Below are 21,449 nucleotides of genomic sequence, written 5' to 3' on the forward strand. Positions count from 1 at the left end.
AAATTCAATCAGACTTACAACTGCTGAAACACCACACTGCACCCCTCAACCCCAACATGAGCATTGCCAAGGAAGTTATTTTAAATCTGAGTTATGCTCTCCAAACAGTGTGTTAAACAACCAAGAGCAAAGAATGGTGGTTAAATAAAAACATGATTTCTAAAACATTGACTTTCCACTCAATGGTTGTAAGCTTCTATCTCCTTATCTTTCATGAAGGACACTGTCACTAAGAAAACAATGCTCTAGTGAACTCAAAGATAAAAAGTGCATCTTTTATCTTGACAATTACAGCTTCAAACAGAAGAGTTAATTTTCAGTGCATGCTACCAAAGCATTAAAGACAATGTAGAGATTAAAAAAAAGCAATAACAGGTTTCTAAGATATGGAAGGTCAGAGGTCATATTTTAAATGTAAGTTCTGAAGTCAATGAAACTGTCAAGTTTCACAATCAGAAACCAACTTTGCACCTAGTTCTTGGGACAGTTTCCTGAGGAAAGAGCTGGTGTTGTCTTACTCCTCTCCGTATCTTCAAAACCTAACAGTGCATGGCATTCAGTAGAAGCTCAGTCAATATTTGAATAGCAAGATAAATAATTTCAGAATTAAGACCAGATTTGTATTCAGAAATAATAATTTCTGAAAATAAGAGCCTCAATTGTTTTAGAAAAGTCGTATCCTGAAATATAGTAACATAACTGGTATTTTATTTGTAAAGTATAAAAATCTAAATTTATGTCTGCATATTTTTAACGTATGAAACATGGAATAGTCACAAACACATTACGTACAACATTACAAAAGTCACACTTTGTTGTTAAACCAGGGCAGAGTTTTCCTGTCACAAGCCCATACCTAAGGGTTGGAATAAGAGGCATCTAAACCAAAATTAATATTCAAGGGATAATACTGAGGGTTAGATGTTCATTCAAAATGTAAAATACGGGCATACCTCGCTTTATCACGCTTCAATTTCTTGTGCATCAAGGATAATGTGTTTTTTTACAAAGAAAGTTTGTGGCAAACCCTGCATTGAACAAATCTACTGGCACCGTCTTTCCAACAGCATTTGCTCATGTTGTGTCTCTGTATCACAGTTTGGTAATTCTCCCAATATTTCAAACTTTTTCATTACTATTATATTTGCTGTGGTGATCTGTGATCAGTGATCTTTGATGTTACTACTACAACTCATTGAAGGTTGATGATGGTGAGCATTTTTTAGCAATAAAGCATTTTTAATTAAGGTTTGTACATTTTTTTAGACATAACATTATTGCACACTACAATAGACTACAGTATAGTGTAAACAAATTTTATATGTATCAGGAACCCCCCAAAAAATCATGTGACTTGCTTTATTGTAATATTCACTCTACTGTAGTGCTCTGGAACCCAACCCACAACATCTCCAAGGTATGTCTGCAAATAGAATCATTTAAGATACTCAATACATAAGCTAAAAAAGTTGGGAGGGGGGTTCTATTCACATTATAGCCATCTAAGATAAGGTGAGAAAACAGACGAAAGGGAGATAGCAAAAGAGAAAAAAGTGGGAAAGACTAAAAATGTAGGGAACTAAGGCCCAACTGAGAGGAAAAATCAAAGAGGACAGGAAATTTATGGAGGAAAAGAACTCCCTGAAAGAGTGAATGGAAAAAACTCTTAAGGAAGGAAACAGCAACTCATAGACACAGAAAGAGAAACATGGACGGGGAAGCAATGGAGACGGGGAAGGGGATGGAGGAGAGAATTCCGAAAAAAATGAGAGGCGCTATCCCGTGAAGCTGATGATCCCATCCTGTGCTCTGCTTTGGGCAAAGGAAACCACACCACCTGTCAGCCCCACCCTGCTCATGAAAATTGCAGTCTTCTAGTAACTTGCCCAGCCTTCTATGCTATGAGCAGTTATTTTGGTTTTTAAATTTTATTTTCTAAAAGCAGAAGGGGAGTAATTTTAAAATGACATTCTGAATGTTCTGAGTATAAATGAGGGGCCTGCTTTTTTTTTTTTTTTTACATATGTAGAGATGTTGGTAAATTTATAGTTGCATCAAAAGACTCTGAAACCTCTAAACTGATCGGCCCTATTTATCAAGCTACTAAGAGTGTAATTCCACTACTGAGTTTTCTATTTCATTATTTTAGACCCATGTTTTTATTTTGCTTTGCCTTTTTAACCAAATTCTAGTGGAGTCTTAGTGCAAATAAGAAGTAAGAAGAAATAAACAATTAAGCCTTGAGAAACAGTTACATTTCAATTAACCACAAATGTGTCTCTCACCCTTATTTCTTCTCCTGAATTAGTTTCTAACTCACTCCACTTGAACTTGGAATACCAAATACCCAATGCCGCAAATACTCTGACCTTGGATGAAATGTAACAAAACAGACCTCGACTTATTTCTGTGCTTTTCTGGAGCACATGCTCTCATACCCCAAAGCAGTTACTCCTACTTTACCAATGCTACACGGAATCATCAAAGAAGAGAAAAAACGTTTCCTGATCTCCTAGGAATCTTTTAAAACTAACTCACAACTACTCAGGATGAATTAGATTATCTAATTCATTTAGTCACCAAAGGTTAAGCCAGATTCAATCTAGTGACCTTAGTCCTCCTTTCATCTCTTGAGGATAATTTCAATATACACAACTTGGGGAAATAAAACCACCTACTTTGATCAAAGTAAGAAAATGTAACCTATGTTTGCAGCACTATCACTTGCCAAGGATCAAACTCATTTACTCACACTAGTTTTGTAGGGAATGGAGGCTTACATAGCCACTTGTATGTGTTGGTGCCCATGCGTGTGTGTGGTAGTGATGGTGGTGGTGTGTGTGTATTTATCTATTTTACAGTTTATTTTCAATTCAAAGTTTAAAAGTTTAAGCACTGTCAAGTGTCCCTTTTCTTCTGTTTCAAAAGAAGGAGTAAACCCCTATTCTTTACAGTCTCAAGTCTCATTATGATCTATTTCCAGAGGTACCACATCTTTCTTAAGGCCTGCTATAATACTTTCACTGAAGATTTTTAAAGTCTTACTGTGTTTAAAGACAATACATGTGAGTGATGTCACCTTCTGCTATCTCCCCTTTGGGATCTGATGAAATTAAGTCTAGACCTGCTGTATGTGGCTCTATGTCAGAGGTGAGGCACTCCTTATATATCTGGATTAGCCTTTATTGAAGTTATTAGAAATTCCATGCCAATCATGTGAGGCGTTTACCATAGATACAACCTCATACCTTGGGAAATACATAAAAATTAGATGTCATAGGCCATGACTATAATCTTTTTTAAGTTAACAATGAAATTCTGGAATACTAGTTATAAAAAAAGACAATATATAAAACTACCAGCCAAGGGAACCATACAAATATTTCACAGATTTATCTTTTTAAAAAAGCCCTATGTTATTTCTCAAAAAAGCAGCAATAAAGAGTTCTCTTTCCTTTTTAGTAACTTTTGCCTGATGTGCTCTCACACATCAAAGGAGACTAGAATCTCCTTTGGGCCACATGGTAGAGCTGAGAAGGAATGGAAATCACAGTGGACAAAAGGACTATAAGACAGAACTTACACACGCTTGGGCAAGGAGATGCCGTCCACACCTAAATAAATAGCTTTGGGTTTTTAGCAAGTTGTACTGTGGGAATATTAATGCTTCACGACCTTCCATAGCTTATAATCTGAACTTTAAAAACAGAAACTTAGTTTGACATATGGACAGAAACAGGGTGAGAACGAAGATACGGGGGGAGTTACAGAATTCAATAGTAAAAACCAGCATCCTGGTGTTCATTTACCTTCTTATTTAGCCAGTGCCAGAGCTTGAGGATAGTGGGTAAGGTGAGAAAAAGAAGATAAGAACAGTGGCATATCATTAGAGAATGCAGTAATAGTATGAAAAAGAAAAGAAAGTCACTGAGAGCATGAGGAGGAAATTATCTCTGACAAAGGAAAACCGGGGGGAAAAACTGTAATGCATTAAGTTTTAAAATCAAGTGAATGAAGTATTCCTTTTAAGGTACACGATTGAAATGATGATAACCACAAGCTTTGTTGGCAATTCAATAATTTAAAATGCATAAAACAACATGAATGCTTGTAGGCTTACACTGTCACACCAAATTGCAAAGATCAAAGCGATAATTGAGATTCCTTCACATCTCATGCACTAAAAGGAAGACCTTGAATAAACGAAGTCATATTCATATGCTACATTTTCATTGAACTTTGTAATTTTATAATATTACTTAATTCACATTATTTAAAGAGTAAAACATTTCAGCGCTCATTTGGAACACCTGGCTGAAAAGCAGACCTAGCTAAGATTCTGATTTCCTTCCTTTTTCATTTTTTAGGCACACATTTTTCTACTATATGTAACATCCTGCTTTTTCTCACTTAAACATTACCTGTCTACACCTCACAATATTTAGCACTGTAATGCCTAATGCTAATTAGTGGACACATAATTTAAAAATCAGTAAAAATAGGATTTAAGACATTATTAGTGATATAAAAACTATAAAGACTAAAAAGCATATCACCAGAGTGACTATCAATGCTCTTTGCAGGGTTTTCCCTAAAGTACACCCAATACATGTTAGACACATACTTCACGCATCATAGCCGTGATCATTTTTCTGGTGTTCCCGCGCTGTGGGAATCTCTGTGCCCTGGCACTGCTCCATCCACCTGTTCTTCTTGCCATGTCTTCCTAATAAACTCCTACTTATGCTTCAAAATCTGCTCTGGCATCACCTCCTCTGGAAATCCTCCCCTCTCCCACTGCTCATCAACAGTAAGTCATTTCTTGCTCAGTACTATCACTGTATCCTGTACATACTTTTCCTCCACAAATTATAATAAGAGCTAATACAGAGCTTACAGTGTACCAGACCCTGATCTAAAAATTATACATATATTGACTCCCTTAACCCTCACAACCATCCTATGAGATACTTGTCATTATTCTCACTGTATTGATAAAGAAGCCAAGGAACAGAAAGGTTAAGAAACCCATCTAAGGTCACAAAGCTAATACACGACTTGGATCTGAAACCAGAGTTTGGATTCAGAGCCCATGCTCTTAACCACTAAGCCTCTGAATCTAACACAGCCTTTAAATTTTAATGGATTGCTGCCTCTTTACCAGAGCTTCTGTGTCTAGTCTTCCCTGATTTATCTGAGTTTCCCTAGGACTTAGCACAGTGACTGACACATGGAAATTACTCCAAAAATATTCAATGAAATGAGCCCCTACCTGGCTATTTAACTTTAGGCAAGTCACTTAACCCCTCTAGATTTCCATTTGGTCCTTACAAAATGAGCAGGTTGAACTAGGAGCTCCATAAGATCTTTTTCTCCCATTTTTAAGACAGAAAAATACTTACACAATACTTATTCAAACTAAATCTATCCCACCCTTATATAAACCATAATTCTAGGCTTTAAATTGCATCACAAAATCAGACATTAAATGTGTTATCAACAATTACAACATGAACACTAATATGCCATAAGACAGTATTTTAGACAATGAAATATATAAACTCCATTAAAACAGCCGAAGTTCTTAAAATGCCATACCTTGCTATCAACTTTTAACAAGAATTTTCCAAGCCCGATGATTGGCCATGGCGCCAGGGCTTCCTGCCGCTCCTTCAGGAAGTTCTCTATAACCTGCCACCACACAGAGCCACGCTTCTCCAGGAAGTCCACCACGCCGAAGTGAATCACAAGCTTTTTGAGTATCCAGACTATAAGATATATGAGAAATACATACATCAACAAATGGTAGCTTACAAAGTTATAACATGAAAAGATCACTTAATTTCACGTGATCTTTCTAAACCAGTAAAGCTAGTGTGAAAGACAACTTTATTTTTGAGGAGGGAGGGAAGAAAGTTCAAAATATTCCAAACTGATGTAAATGGGACAAGTAACTTTTCACACAATCCCCACCCACCCATACCCCACCTTCTCTGTGAAGTCTGAATCCTTAAAGGGGTCAAGGATTACTTCACAACCCATATAAACAGAAGATACTCTGACCATGAAGATTTCAGTGACTGCAATCCTGGCCCCTCACACCTTACCCTTCCAAGGTAAAGAATACTAACCTCCGACGTGTCCTAATCTCCTTGGCTATTGTAGCTGCACTTGCCACGTTTTGTTCTTTCTTTAGATGTTTAGTAACCAGAAGAGTATAAGGTATTCCATATGCATCATGATTTTATACCACCGCACAGTAACATTTTCATTTGTGTTTCTGTTTCTTTACTTGATGCTGCTCTGTATGTGTGAACCTTTTACCAGGGTCCAGTAGAGAAGCAGGGTGGGTCCAAGCAGGGCTGTCACGAGTGTGCTGTCCACGGCACAATGTCAGTGGGGACTAGGCACAGACCACAACACAAAGGTACTCCTCTGCAGCTGGACAGTGCAGTGGCCCTTCAAGCAGGGGTTAAGCCTCTATCAAAGGCCAGCTAAGAAGGTGGTGGAGCTAGAGAGGTGTTACTTCCTGTGAGGGTTGTCTTGAAGTCTGGATCCTGGATAACTGACCCTCGTCACTATAATTTCCCTAACTCCAGGGATTTCTGTGTCCTTAGCCCTGGTCTTATAATCTAATGGTCCAGCTGACTGTTCTGAACCATGAGATCAGTGTTACATACCAGTTCAACAATTCCTTCATCAGCACTTTCAAATCTCTGGAGAGGTCCTAGGAAAGCGCCTATGGTCTCTAGAATAAGCCCAGGTTAATTACAGGTTGTAAAAACCTTTTGGGAGCTACCTTTTTCACAGCCTGCTCTCCCTTTTTATTCAAAAAGACAGTAAAAGTATCTAAAACACTAAAATCTAAAAGTTAAAGAAAAAAAAGTCTTCAAGGCAAGATCATAATCAACCAATTACCTGCAATAGGCACTGGCAGCAGCTGTATGATCCACAGATTCAACCAGACCTGGACTCCAATGATGGCCCAAACGAGGGACACAAAGTAGATATCGCTAGCTTTCTTCTTTCTAAGAAATGTTCCAACTTCAGGCCTTGGTCTGCCCGAGGTGGGTGAAGGGGAGGAGGGTGAAGAAGATGAGGACAGTGTTGGAGGGGGTTCTCCTCGGTCCATGGTTTCTGTCCCTGAAGAGGGAAAGAAAAAAATCACCCACATACTTAGTCCACATTAATAAACAGTACTACAGAGCAATTAGCTAGGCTACCTTCCTTTAAGACTTCAAAATGTATTCTGATAGTACGATTACATTGGGTTAAAAAAAAAAAAAGACCTGGATATATGTTTGCATGTGCAATGAAAAAATGTGTGGGAAATTAATACCGACAGCATTTAAATCTCGAGAAATTTGTTCGCTGGTGGGGGAGGACAGACAATGAGAAATGTTTTACTTTTCACTTTATACACTTTACACTGTTCAAGTTTTTTAATGATACATGTATCATTTAAACAAAAAACTAAAGAAAAACACTTGACAATGTAGATCAGAACTGTAATTAGCCCATGAAAATTACTTAAACCATATAAAGCAACAAATATCAGTATACAGAATTCTTATTTTTAAAAATTCCTATTTTAATATAATTTTATAGATGTATTTATAGATATTTCTGAAATAATATGGCTTTTCAGTGTCATTTCATTTAAATGGAGCCGACTACTCTTGCAAGAAGAACCCAGGGCTTTGAAGCATGTCCTTCCCTTAGAACAAGATACAAGAAATGACAGTTTGCTGGGGGTGAGGAATGTTCAGATCTGGTATATCACATGAATTATTTCACACGAGGCACTGTTTTCTAACAATGCAACTACTATTTTACATTTCACTAGAGTTACATTATTCCTGTTTCCTAGTTTTACCAAAATATACCATATACATCAGAAATCACGCAGCCCTTAAAGCAATATTACTCAGAATACACCATGATGGAAATAAGATCCTAAAACCTGCATTTTGCCTTTTATAAAAAAGTTAGTGATAAAAGTATACCATATTTTATAAAGTCTAGAAATAAGCGAACATGCATAATCCCAACCCTCTATTTGCCCAACTGTCTTTACATAGTTTTACACAGTTGTATCATCTTCCACTTACAACCTTTACCTCTTTCTCTCTCCAGTTAAATATCAGCTCCAGGAGAGCTAAGACCCTGTCTGTCTTGCTCTCCCCTCCATTGAATTCCTAGCACATATAATAGTACCTGACATACAGCAGGTGCTAAGTATTTGTTCTAAGAATGTCCTTCCCTGTTATTTCATGATTTTCACAAGCAACCACATAGTAGCCCTCTGACTGCGGTATTATAATTTCTTTACTATTTCTTTTTATGTTAAATACTTAGTTATGAGTACATTTCTACTACTGATATAACTAGCACCATGGTTAAGTCAGTCCACTTCACCAGAACTAACATTTTACCCTGAGGTCTGTGGCTAAAGCCCAAGCTAGTTATAATATGCTTCTGTTTGACTTTGCTCCCTGAATATCTTTCTAATTTGGAAACTTCATGTTGGCAGATGTGGCAGATACTTAGAATAGTAAGTTCATAACCAAAATATCATCCCCTCCCCACTTCGAAAACATGGCTCAACGTGCAGGAAAAGTAAATTTCTCTACTACCCCAAATGCCTTTTTCTTAGCTGATCCCTTCTTTCAAGACTTTTCTAAAGTCAGTTCTTCACGAAGTGCTCATGAAAAATATTCCTTAACTCAAAAACCTCTGGCACTAATGGACCTCCCAGCACAGAGAGAGATGGCCTTTCACATTCCTGAACTCTGTGTAAGGACAGGGTGACTTTAAAGCTGGTGTAAACCTACCAGCTGGATCTCACAGGAGCACTGAATCCAGAACAACCAGACGGGTCAATTTTAAGGCAAACAGTCAATATATTAACAGCATGCGCATACAAAGCCAACTTTGAGAAGAAAAGCAAGAAATGCCAGGGAAATGAACGACTGGGAGACGAAAAATAAAAAACGAAAGAAAGCTAGAGAAAGGAAACAAAACAACAAAAGCAAAATAAAGAGAGCAAAATAGAACAATAGGGGAGAACTGACAGCTGCAGAAGACACGGAAAATAAAAGGATTAAGTGGGGGAAAATATGGACAAAGGTAAATGAGACACCAAGAAAAGGGAAATAATATGTAAGGAAAGTGAGAAAGAATAACTCAAAAAAGAAGAAAAGAAAAGCACTTAAAAAAAAAAAAAGAATGAAGAATCAAGATAAGAAACCTAAGAGGGTAAACAATTAAATGTAAGAAAAAACTGATACATGAGAACAAAGATGAGAAGAAAAAATGTAAAAATAGGAAACAGAGAGAAAAATGAAGGACCAGTAAGTAGCACTTTGTGATGCTAGTGTCTTTCTTAATTTTATCCTCCATGTACATTTCATTTTCCAGAATGATTGGGAAGGCATTCTTCACAACGCCAGTCACCTGCAGGCTGGGTAGAGGGCTGGTCCTCAGCGTTCGATTCATACCCTGTGATGGAGATGGCCAAGGTCGCTAGAGTAGAAGCTGCCATGGAGATAACCTGCCCTGGTAACTCTGCTCCTGTAAAACAAACGTGCATATTTAAAGCTTCTTAAAGGCAATGAACAAAATGGAAAATAACTTACAAATTGAAACACAGTGCTAAGTTTTCAATAGCAATAAAACAAAATGGTTATTACTGACCCACCAGATCAATGGTTCTTTACCAAGGGAGAAAGCTTAAGAATCAACAAGAAAGTCTGCTAAAAATGCAGGTTCCTTGATTCTCTGTGTAGCTCTCATTTGGGACCTTCGTGTGGCGGACAGTGGATATATAAATGTGGATTGCCACTCTTATTTTTTTTAACTTCACAGGTTAATTTTAATGCACACCTCTGTTGAAAAACACTGCCACATCAAGTCTGTGAGCTTCCTGAATGCAGACTTACTCTCCTTTGTATCACTAGTTCTGACGATAGTATGGAAAAGCTCATACTCAGTGCTCTCAATAACATCCCATGAATGAATATGCAAATGTCTGGGTATCATGCAAAACCATATACAGTCGATCCTTGAACAACATAGGTTTGAACTGCCCAAGTCCACTTATACATGGATTTTTTTCAGTAAATATAGTATCTTTATTTTCATTTTACAGATCTTTAATTAAGCGTAGAAAAGAGTTTTTGTTTGATTAGAGAGCACAACATAAGAATCAAAAGAACTAGGATCTGAATCCTGATTCTACCCAAACTATTTCAGCTTCCTGCCCTTGAGGGAGTCAGTTATCAACTTCTTTGTCTTTGAGGGAGAGATAGAAGTTTGCAGATTTTTTACTGCACATGGAATCAGCACCCCTGACCCCAACATGGTTAAGGGTCAACTGTATACCTATAAGGTTCAAAATTCAGCACAGGCAAAATCCACCAGTTGAAAACCTAAAATGTCATCATCATCCTGTTTCACATATTTATATGTCCCCACGTTAAGTTCCTACCAAGTGGTAAACTAGACTTAACCATTTGCACTAGATTCAAAAAAAAAAAAATTCACTGGCCAATGAGGTCCATCTGTACTGGTTAACCTTTAATTTGCTATGGCAGACAACACAGACTAGCTCACATGATACCAGGTTCTAGCATGCTTTCCTGCACCCTACAGACTGGAGAGCTAAAGACTGAATTTTCCGGACTCTTTGCAGCTGCAGTTCCACATTGGGATACACCTGCGCAGACCTGGAAGCCCTAAGTGACTCACCATAATTTGGAAGCTCTCATGTCAAACACAGTCATGGAGGCATGTGGTTTTTCTGCAGGAACTTAGCAGAAGTTTCAGGGGTTCTGCTGTCTGATCCCTAACTTTGTGGCAGGCAGCAGTAGCTGAGGCACTTCTAATCAAACAGTCCTCTGGTGTTGTTGATCATTTCTCTGGGTTGCATTGCTTCTGCCTGTCAGATCCAAGCTTAATTGCCTGGTTTTTCCAAAAATCCTGTATATAAAAATTCCTTATGTGAACCAATACCTCTTTCTACTTAGACTAGTTGGCATGGATTCCATTGTCCAACTAAGAATGCTGACTGTTCCTAGTCCCCAAATCATACACACACCCACATTCATACAGCTGGGACCTTACTTTTGGTAGCCCAACATTCAACGCGACAACATAAAATTCTGCCAAGCCAATGAATAGAGCAACGATCTTCCTAAGGTCATGAATTACAGCTCCAAATAAACTCTGCATACCCAACAAATCCAAGGCTGGCCACCTCCCAGAGGTAAGCAGGCCAGGGCCTGATATGGCTCCTTGGTAGATTCTGCCACAGGATCAAACTCATCTCTCGCTCAACCACATCCTATTCCTCCTCTAATAAATGCCTCTGTGACCTGGAAGAGGTTTGTTGTTTTTTTTTTTTTTTTTTTTGGCAATCCAAAAGAAACTCAAACTCATGATCTAGGAAGACAGCGTAAGTCAGATGCCTGGAGAAGGACCTACTCTCCTGGCCTTAGTATCTGAAGTGTTTCTTAGATGCCAGTAAGAGAACAGGGCTGAGAGAGAAAGACAGTGTCTTTCATGTCTTACATGTTCAATTACTCACAGTATTGAATGCTGAGGATAAAGACACAGGTGCTGCCCCCAAAGAGTCTAGTGGAAGAGACAGATACGAATTAAAGAACTACATAAATGAATGTATACAAACCATGATGATTGTTATAAAGAAAAAATACTGCGTATTTCATGAGCTCCTAACAAAAGAAATCTGACTTAGTCCGAAGAATCAGGAAAGGCTTCTCTTTAAGAAGTCAAAATGAAGCTGACATACAAAGGATGAGGAGGAATTAACCAAAGGAAGGCAAATAATATTTTAGATAGAAGGAAGCGAACAGGAAGGCTAAAATGAAGAGGCTGGCTCGTTAAAGAGACTGAAAGGTCAGTGTGTCGGAACGCAGACGGCTGGTAGGAAACTGGTATCGAACGAACAAGGCTGGAGATGGGAAGCCAGGTGATGTAAGTGGCAGGAGACGGCACTAAGACTTTAATCTCTACCCTACAAGGAACAGGAGGGCACTGAAGAGCTTTAGATAATTAGGTTATTCAGATAGCTGTAACGTCATATGCAACTGTAAGAAGTAACAGATCCTCTGTACCTTTTATCCAGTACTCCCAACCCCCGCCAATGGTAATATCTTTCAAAACTACAGTACACTATTACAATCAGAACATCAGCATGGATACAAGATACAGAACAGTTTCATCACTGCAAAAATCTCTCATGTTGCCCTTTTATGACTACATCTCCCCACTCTGTAAACAATCAGTTCTGAGATACAAAAAGATCATTCTTACTGTTCAGTCATGAACAGAGTACAGAGGACTAAGAGACAGTCCAAGGAAGTACATTACTGCACAACTACGGACAAGACACGATAAGAGCGTGGTCTGCAGTGGTCAACAGGGGAGATGTTGGAAAAGTGGCTGCATTTAAGAAACATGGAATAGTCAAAGTGGACCAGACTTGGTGATGAATAGATAACACGTAGGGAAAATAGATGAAGATTTTGGACATAATAAAGTTCTTCTTAGACTTCTGGACAGAAGTTGTAAAAACCAGAAAGGTCTTAGGTCCCTGGGCACCCACAAGAGATTTCTTAGGCTCCACTCAAGAGCAAAGGTTGGTAACACCTAATGACTAATGGCCTGGGACAGCACAGGGAAAAACAAAAAAAACAAAAACTGCTTCCACTCAAAATTCAAAAAAAGCAAAGTATTCTCTCATATAAGATTAACAATTAGTCTAGGGTCCTCGATTACTAAGTCTGTCTCTTTTTAAGTAATTTAATCAAGTGGTGACTCATCTCCGAGAGACTCAGAAAAAGAAGTCCCTTGATGGTTAAGCAACTCCACAATAACACGGTCACTGCATCACTCCTCAAATATGGACTTTCAGTTCAGCTGCATTTGGGTTATACTTCTAAACTCCCACTAAGCATTTATTTACCATACAAGTGAGTAGGCTACGTGTTAAGATGAGAGACTTAAGACTAACAAGCTCAGTTTAATAATTAAACTGTCAGTTATGATTCAGTATGTTAAGAGCTAATGCAGAGGTAAGTGTAGAATATTTGGGGAAGTCATGCTTGGGAGGTCAGGGAAGAGTCTGTATAGGGACCACCTGACAAAAATAATAAGAGATGGCTTCCCTTAGATCCACTTAAACAAGTTAGCCAGATAAAGAAAACAGAATAGCTTTATCTTGGGGTGAAAGGAAGAGGTGCGTGTCTTAGAGGACAGAGGTAGAAAAGCTTTCCAGCAAGACAAAAAAGCAGGGATAAAAACACAAAGGCAAAAAAAAAAAAAAGCAGGGTGTGCTGCTCAAAGAAGTCTAATAAGGATGGGACACAGGTACAACAAGAGTGGAGAGGTGGAAGGATACAGAGGGAGAACAAGACCAGAGGACGGAAGGGCTTGTGTTTACTGTTCACAAAGGCAGTGCGGCTCAGTGGCTGGGGTCCCAGGTGAGGAAACAAGACTGCCCAGGTGCAAATCCTGGGTCTACTTCTTACCACTTGGATGACCATGGGCAAATTACTTAAGACTTAGGTGCCTTAGTCTCCTCACGTGTGAAATGGGGCTTATATAAATTCCTATCTCATGTGAGAATTAAGTGAAACAATACATATAAAATGCTTAAAACAATGCCTGGTATGTGGGACTCTACAGATTTCAGTTCAACAAATGATATTATTATCACCATCATCTGTATCAAAACTGCTGGCTTTGACAGGATAAACTAAGCAAAAGCCACCAGCACCCCTACAGTACTCGCCTATATCTCTCATCCCCTTCCTACTTCATATTATAGCCATTTCCCTAAGTCTTACCCCACCTAGTAGACATTTTTAGATTTCCCCAGAGGTACACAAAATATCTTACATACAGTTGGCAACGAAAGACTAGAGGGAAAGTTAAGACCAATAGATTAAATCTTCACAACTGTGGTTTAAAAACTTTCTCCAGCTTGCTCAGGTCACCAATAAATATTCAATAAATCTTAGCTAAATTAATGAAAACTATGCACTACCACCCTAGTTAACAGGCAAATGATTCAGCCCATTTTTAGAATGACTGAAACTTCACAAAGGAACTGAAGGAACAGCACACAGAGAAAAATCGAAAAGTATCTAAAAATTATGGGTATAAGATCTGGCAACTGCTCCTACTTATCAGACATATGAACTTTGATGACTTCTGTCTAGTGATACCCTTCTGCACTTCAAAAACCCCAGGGTTTTTGGCAGAAAGCTGATAAGTTAGAGGAGAATGTTAGGACCGAGAATCTAGGCAAGTCATGGTTCTGGGAAAAAAGCCCCAGCTAAAAATAGGCACGTAGGCCAGGGAAGCATAATCTTGGGACTCCAGAGCTACAAACAAAGAAGGGAAAGAGTGTCCAAGATCTCAAGTGTCAGCCTACCCACGGACAGGGCCAGTACTAACTGGAGGCCCTAACAACGGAGCCCACTCCAGACCAAACAAGCAGACGGCCGACACTAGCAGCCTCGCACCAGGGGACAGAAACTCCTAGCCTCACGTATAAGAAAGAGATCACATGTTCAGATGATACCTGTCGATATGGCTAAATCAACAATGAGCAGAATAATTTTTTTAATAATCAAGGGAAAATATATTTTGAAGCCTGTGCAAATAAGGAGATAACTGATCTACTCTGTTCTCTTTCACAGGGACGGTTGCAGTTGTCAGGAACGCATCCATGCTTCCTGGAAGGAGGCCCTTCGTATCAAGTAAAATCTCCCCAGCACGTAAACTTCCCTTTGAAGAAGGCTTCTGTTACCATTACTGATGTGGAAAATGCGTCTCATCCTCAACGGCTTTTAATGTCACTTCACTGTAATACTGGTCAGTAACAAGCGCTTGGACGTGGACCACTAGGAGCTTCTCCGGGCCTATTTAACTGACAGTGGCAGAGCTGGGGAACGTGGGAGAAGCAGTAAAAAAATTTAGTTTGCTCTCTTTCTTCTTCCAATTAGGGCTTACCTGGACCAAACTTGTTCATTCAAATCGCATGCTATCCCAAACAATTAGGGCAACTCTGAAGCCTTCCCCACCAAGGTACTTCTGGTCACTTATAAAACAATGACCAATGTCAGGAGGAGCAGGCCCAGGTGTAACTGCCTGTACTTCTCATCCTGGGTGTCCAGGCTATGAAAGATACAGCTGATGCCTGTTGTTTGCCTGGCTTTTGAAGAAGCACTTCTCATATGCAGAGTAAATGGCCCTCTGCGCCTAAGTTTCTTTATCTATAAAACAAGGGTAATACCAATCTCACTGGATTACTAAGAAAATTAAATGAGATAGCATGTTTAAAGAGCCTAACAGGGCCTCACCCACCGAACAGAACAGTAATGTTAGTGTTTCTCTTTTCTCACAGGCCAAGGGAACACACCAAAGCTGGATTCCAGGTTTCTGCCAAGCAAGACTTCTGGGCTCCGGGAGGCAGAGAAGCTAGGTACCATACTTGTGGTAGGCCACCAGGGCCAACATGAAGACTGAAGGAGCTAACAACTACAACTGAGTGCGAGAGGGATCAGCAGCCAATACTTTTTCAGGATGACTGATGCTTGTCAAGGAGCCTGATGAAGGGAAAGAACACTGGGTATATGTGAGTGTCAAGGACCTAAGTTTAAATCTTAGCTCCACCTGTGGGACTGTGGGCACATCAGTTAATCTCTAAAATTAAGTGTCTTCATCTGCAAAATGGAGATACCTATTTTACAAGGTTTGAGGTGGGAGATGTTTTATATGTGGATAAAAAAATAGTACATTTAAAAGCATGGGAGACACTTAACATTTTTCCCACATTATCTTGGGGTTCCAGAAAATACCAAGTAAGAGCTCTCAAGGTCTAAGAGAAAAATCACTGAGTAAGGACCCTGGGTTCCAAAGGAAGCATTGAAACTAACTCAGCAAGACCCACGAGAAGAGTTTTCTGGATCTAGAAACTAAAATTCATGCTTTGACTCTGATGACAACTGAAGGATTAATTCTGTGAATCCAGTGACTCACAGATCATAAAAGCTTCTACAGCAGCAAAAGACTCAAAGCTTAACAACCCAAATGTCCATCAACAGATGACTGGATAAAGAAGTTATGGTACATATACACAATGGAACACCACTCAGCATAAAAAAGAATAAAATAATGCCATTTGCAGCAATATGGATGGACCTGAAGATTGTCATTCTAAGTGAAGTGGGCCAGAAAGAGAAAGAAAAATGCCATATGACATCACTTATATGAGGAATCTAAAAAATAATAACAACAGTAATAAGGACACAAATGAATTACTTATTATTTATAACTAAGATGATTGATTTCTTGAACATGTATAAGCACATTTGACTGTCCTCTATGATTGGATTACCGCATTCTGTTAATTCTTATTTTGTAGTTGGCTTTATTCCTTTGATAACTACATAATTTTAAAAAGCTAAAGTTCTAATCTGTCCTTAGAAACAATGATCAATACATATATGTAAACTAAAAGAATGTGCAGTACATTGTACATATGTATTTACATGCAATGTAATGTGTATGTGTAGTCGAACTGTAGTAATTCTACCTAATAAAACTGGAAAAGGAAAAAAAAAATTCAAAGCTCAGAAGACATAGAGAAAGATGAACACATAGGTGACTAGGATATAAGAACAAACCCTACAATGGGATGCGGAGATGACAAGGGAGGAATAAATGCACTCGCTGCCAGGCCAGTACACTGAAGCATTCCTGTGCCTAACTATATTACAGTGACATCTACAGGAAGGAATTGACTATAAAGAAGGGAAAGGTTGTCCTAATATGGTTTGAGTTCTGAGGCCTAAAAGAAAGTTCTAGGGGCAAGAAGAAAAAAATACTCAGAAATTTATTTAAAAAAAAAAAAAAAGAAGAATGGTTAAATAATTTATCCTATGATGAGGATTATCTACACTAGAAGTCCATAAAAGTGGATACTAGATCAAGAATAACCTATTCTGAAATAGGCTGGAATGAACATAAACAAAACGAGGAAAACCAACATTTCCAAATCCGCCCTCAATGTTTATTCTGTCTCTGTGATTTCTTTTCTTGTAGTAGTCTAAAATACAGTATCAGAAATCTGATTTGCATGCCAACATGCACGGTTGCCAGAGACCATGGTAGGGGGTGAGAAAAATGAATGAAGGGTCAAAAGGTACAAACTTCCCGTTATAAAATAAGTAAGTCACAGCTATGTAATGTAGCATGGTGGCTACTGCTAATAATGCTCTATTGTAGATTCGAAAGTTGCTAAGAGAGTAGGTCTTAAAAGTTCTCAAAGAAAATCTGGTTACTATGTAAGGTGATGGATGTTAACTAGACTTACCGTGGAGATATATACAAACACGGAACCATTATGCTGTACACCCAAAACTAGTATAATGATATATGTCAAATATACCTCAATTGAAAAAAAAGTTTTTTAAAGAGATGCCAGAAGTAAAACAAAGGAGAAAACTGTCCTGGGATGAGGGCTGAAGGACAAGCAGAGCTGCCTGAACCACCACTATTAGGGGAAAAGGGGAAAGGAGACAAAGCTAATCAAAGGAAACCACCACGCTTTCTATAGTAGTTGCCAAGACAGGAAGTTTACTTCTGCTAGTTTGATATATAACCCACAGAGTCTAACAGATTGTGACCAGGAAGACAGGACGAGCAAAGAAAACTCAGAAAGACAGCAAAATACCAAAGAAAATAAAATCTTTCCTGTTTTCCACTGTCAGAGAGATAAGTAATTAAAGTTTCTTTGTTTCAGGTATTAATTTTAAAGTTTTAAACAAATATTTATGAATAGAAGATGTCTAACAATTGTCAGACATCACTCATCTACCAAATAAATACAGGAGTAACGTAATTGAAAAACGTCTATAAAGCAGCTGTACAAGTACACCAGAGTGCCACAAATAGCCTCGTGATGAGCATAAAATGCAGATGCTAAAAATAATGTAGAAGTATGTTCACTGACACAGAAGGGTGTTCATGACAATTAAAATGAGGGTTACAAACCAATTTCACTATGATCCAGTTTTCTTCTGTTTTAAAAAGTCTAACAGCATTAAAGCCATTAGTTAACATTTTGGTATCATCTGTGGGCAGTGGGAGTTTTAGTGATTTTTATTTCCTTCTTTTTGTTTGTATTTTCTAACTTAACTGTAACAAACATACCTGAGAAGTTAATTTTTTCTTTAAAAAAAATCCGCTACAATTAGTAATCTGCTCTTGTAGTTTATGTTTAAAGGGACAAATGTTAGTCACCGCAGAATCTGTGCTGTTCAAATTTCCCCCTCTAGTCGCAGCTGTTTCCACATGGCTGGATAACTAAGTCCAGTCTGATGATCTCAGGTCCATGATTATACCTAGCCACTGCACCCATCCACCTCCTTACAACTCACTAGAAAACTGTATTTTTAACAAACTCCTCTGGACCAAGGCCACTTATAATCAGGGTACCTCAAAAATCTTTAAAAGAACATGGTTATACATCATTGTACTGGAAGTTCCAGCCAGAGAAACCAGACAAGAAATAAAAGGCATCCAAATTAGGAAGGAAGAAGACAAACTCTCTTTATTTGCAGTTGACATGATCTAACAATTGCAAAATCCTAAAGAAGCCGCAAAAACTATTAAAGCTAATGAACAAATTCAGCAAAGTCGCAGGATACAAGATCAACTGGGGTAAATATTCACGACCTTGGATTTGGCAATGGTTTGTTAGACAGGACACAACTTGTGGAAATTAAACAACGTACTTCTGAGTAACCAAAGTATCAAAGAAGAAATCAACGTAAGGGAAATCAAACAGTACCCTGGCCCAAAGAAAATGAAAACACAATATGTCAACTTACAGGATGCAAAAGCAGTTTTAAGAGGGCAGTTTATAGCTGTAAGTGCCTTCAATAAGAAAAGAGAAAGATCTCAAATAGATGACCTAATGTTATGGTTAACTGCTTAGTGGGCACAGGGCTTCCGTTTGGAGTGATGAAAATGTCTTGGAAATAATGGCTGCACAACACTGGGAATGTACTAAATGCCACTTTAAAATGGCTAGTGGTTAATTTTATGTTATATGAATTAAACCTCAATTAAAAATGCCAAAAAAAAAAAAAAGGAGAGGGAGAGGTGGGGCATGGTCTAACCACCTATTTTTAAAATTTATTTTTTGTTCAGGAAACACCACTGATTTAAAGCAGTTCAACATAGCATCTTTTTCTTCATCATAGCTTGTTTTTAAAATTAAGCTACTCTCTCAAATACTTAACAGCAATATTAACAGAATGCCCTATTTCTTACCAGAAGATTCTTTTCCGTTCTGTTTTTCATAGAGGGTGCCCACGGACATCAGGAAAACAATAACCAGGAATACCGGAATTCTCCATGAGCCAGCCAAGGATGCTGCAAATTATTAAGAATGAACATTTTTAGTGAAACAGAAACCTAGCACTTGTCTTTAAAAGACTTAGTTTAGTAGACTGACAGAACAGTTTGGCATATATGTTAATAACAAAATTGTTTCAAGTGGAAAAAAATTTTTTTAAAAGGCCACCAAACAGCTGAAACCTCAATTCAGGGCTCCTCTCAGAAGTCCAGCCCTGCTCTCAGAGGCTCTGGTCTAAAGGATTGGGTACGTGCCAGCCTACCTTTAAGGGGCATGTATCACCTGAGGGATCAAATCCATTCTAAAGCAGCGTCCGCGGTTTAGGACTATACTGAAATCAAATCCCCTGTTTAGCCCCAGAATGACCAGCACTAAGCATAGAACCTAAAGTCATGGAGCCTGATTTGACTTCCTGGAAATACCACCGGGTGTGAATGTTCTCTCTCAAGAAAAGGTAAAGTGACTCACAAGAGCATGGCAAAAAGCTTAACTGTATCCTCAGTGCACAGGACAAAAATGCTAACAAGTGGCTAGGATCAAAAGCCATCTGTAGGGGGGAGGGTGTAGCTCAATGGAAGAGTGCATGCTTAGCATGTGCAAGGTCCTGGATTCAATCCCCAGTACTTCTATCAAAATAAATAAGTAAACCTAATTACCTCTCACCCTACCCCACCCCCAAAAAAAATCCAAGGGAAAAAAGCCATTTGCATTTCCCTGAGTTAGTCTAGAGTCTCATGAATATACCTGCCTGTCTCCTTCTTCTGCCTTCCCTAAATTGAAAATGAGCCCCATCAGATATTAGGGGATCTTAGTTTTAACAATAAGTAGCTCTAAAAACGACTTCTAATAGGGTCTCTACTACTCTAAGTTACAGAATTTTGTTTTTAAATTAGAACTTGATGTTTTCATAGACTTAAGGCTTGGAGATAAAACAGTCCCTGAAAATTCACTCTACAACATCCCAGCAGCCACTCAACTCAAATAACGGGGAACTCATTACTTTGAGTAGCTCTGACAATGATCATCCTTAAGTTGAAGAGAGATTTGTCTCTCTGAGGCTACTCCTTGCTCTGACATCTCTCCCTCATGGTTACAGTGATCTATTTAAACCACTCTTTCACAGGACAAGCCTTCCAATACTTGAAACAGGCTTCCATATTTGATACTGTCCTCACCTTCACCTCCTCCCCACCTCTGTAGCCCCAGTGCCCTTCTCTTACTGAGAGTAAACATCTCTGGTTCCCTTAACTGTTTCTCACACATGATTTTGAGTACCTCTTACCACCCTTGACTGCTAAGGAATCCTCCTTAAGTATGACACTCAGAAATGATCATGATAGTCCGAGTGTGCTCTACTTTTTAAGATTATTTTTAAAAGACCTTTTTAAAAATGAACATTCAATATAACTAAAAGTAGACATTTTAAAGAATAACACTTTTGTTAAAGATTAATGAGAGATTAAAGCAGAACATTTTCAAACGATTATTTTAAAGAATTTTAAATGCAACATATAAAACTTCAAAAAAATTCACTTGGATTCACACAGTCAGCCTCTGCTGACCTTAAGCGAGACTTTCTTAGAAAAAGGAACCCACCTAAATGAAAAAGTAATATAATCCAGACAGGAATTGAAACTGCTCTCAAGTAGCGTTCAGTGCTTGCATTCCACTTGAATGAAACAGTCAACACATAGCCAACTACCAATGTCCAGATCTTAAATAAATGAAATATAGACACAGTTAAAAAGTATATACACATGAAATAAACATACGCTAATACAAAGCTTGCAAGCATCTATGTAGCATGAGAACTGTGGATATAACACAGATAAGATGAAGGCTGGTGGTGCTAAATGGAATGTGAGTAGGTTTTCCTCTTGCTCAGATAAATCAAGTTTTGAAATAAACAAGTTTGAAATCCCATGCAGTGATCTTCTTTAAATATCTTTAACAAAAAGTACATAAATACAGTTTTAATTTAAGACACATTAAA

At 38.3% G+C, this 21,449-nt stretch overlaps 1 protein-coding gene and 1 long non-coding RNA gene across 4 annotated transcripts in view; one reads left to right on the forward strand and one right to left on the reverse strand.

The window, feature by feature from the left end:
* The window catches only part of TMEM245 (transmembrane protein 245), a 79,900-nt gene that overhangs the window by 49,385 nt on the left and 9,066 nt on the right, over positions 1 to 21,449 (reverse strand). For 2 of the 3 annotated variants that reach the window (XM_014555926.2, XM_032478143.1), the window contains exons 2-7: positions 21,053 to 21,170; positions 19,372 to 19,473; positions 9,457 to 9,573; positions 6,919 to 7,143; positions 5,599 to 5,768; positions 3,810 to 3,833 (exon numbers count right to left, since the gene is read on the reverse strand). In XM_014555926.2, the coding sequence (XP_014411412.2) occupies positions 3,810 to 3,833; positions 5,599 to 5,768; positions 6,919 to 7,143; positions 9,457 to 9,573; positions 19,372 to 19,473; positions 21,053 to 21,170 (756 nt within the window). The remainder of the gene's footprint in view (positions 1 to 3,809; positions 3,834 to 5,598; positions 5,769 to 6,918; positions 7,144 to 9,456; positions 9,574 to 19,371; positions 19,474 to 21,052; positions 21,171 to 21,449) is intronic. The other variant, XM_032478142.1, reaches the window with a different exon arrangement.
* Positions 14,339 to 16,230, forward strand: LOC106729115. Its single transcript, XR_001365446.2, has 3 exons — positions 14,339 to 14,578; positions 14,730 to 14,904; positions 15,437 to 16,230. It is a non-coding gene; the product is annotated as an uncharacterized LOC106729115 (long non-coding RNA).

This window comes from Camelus ferus, chromosome 4 (genome assembly GCF_009834535.1).
Source record: "Camelus ferus isolate YT-003-E chromosome 4, BCGSAC_Cfer_1.0, whole genome shotgun sequence".
Classification (NCBI taxonomy): Eukaryota; Metazoa; Chordata; class Mammalia; order Artiodactyla; family Camelidae; genus Camelus; species Camelus ferus.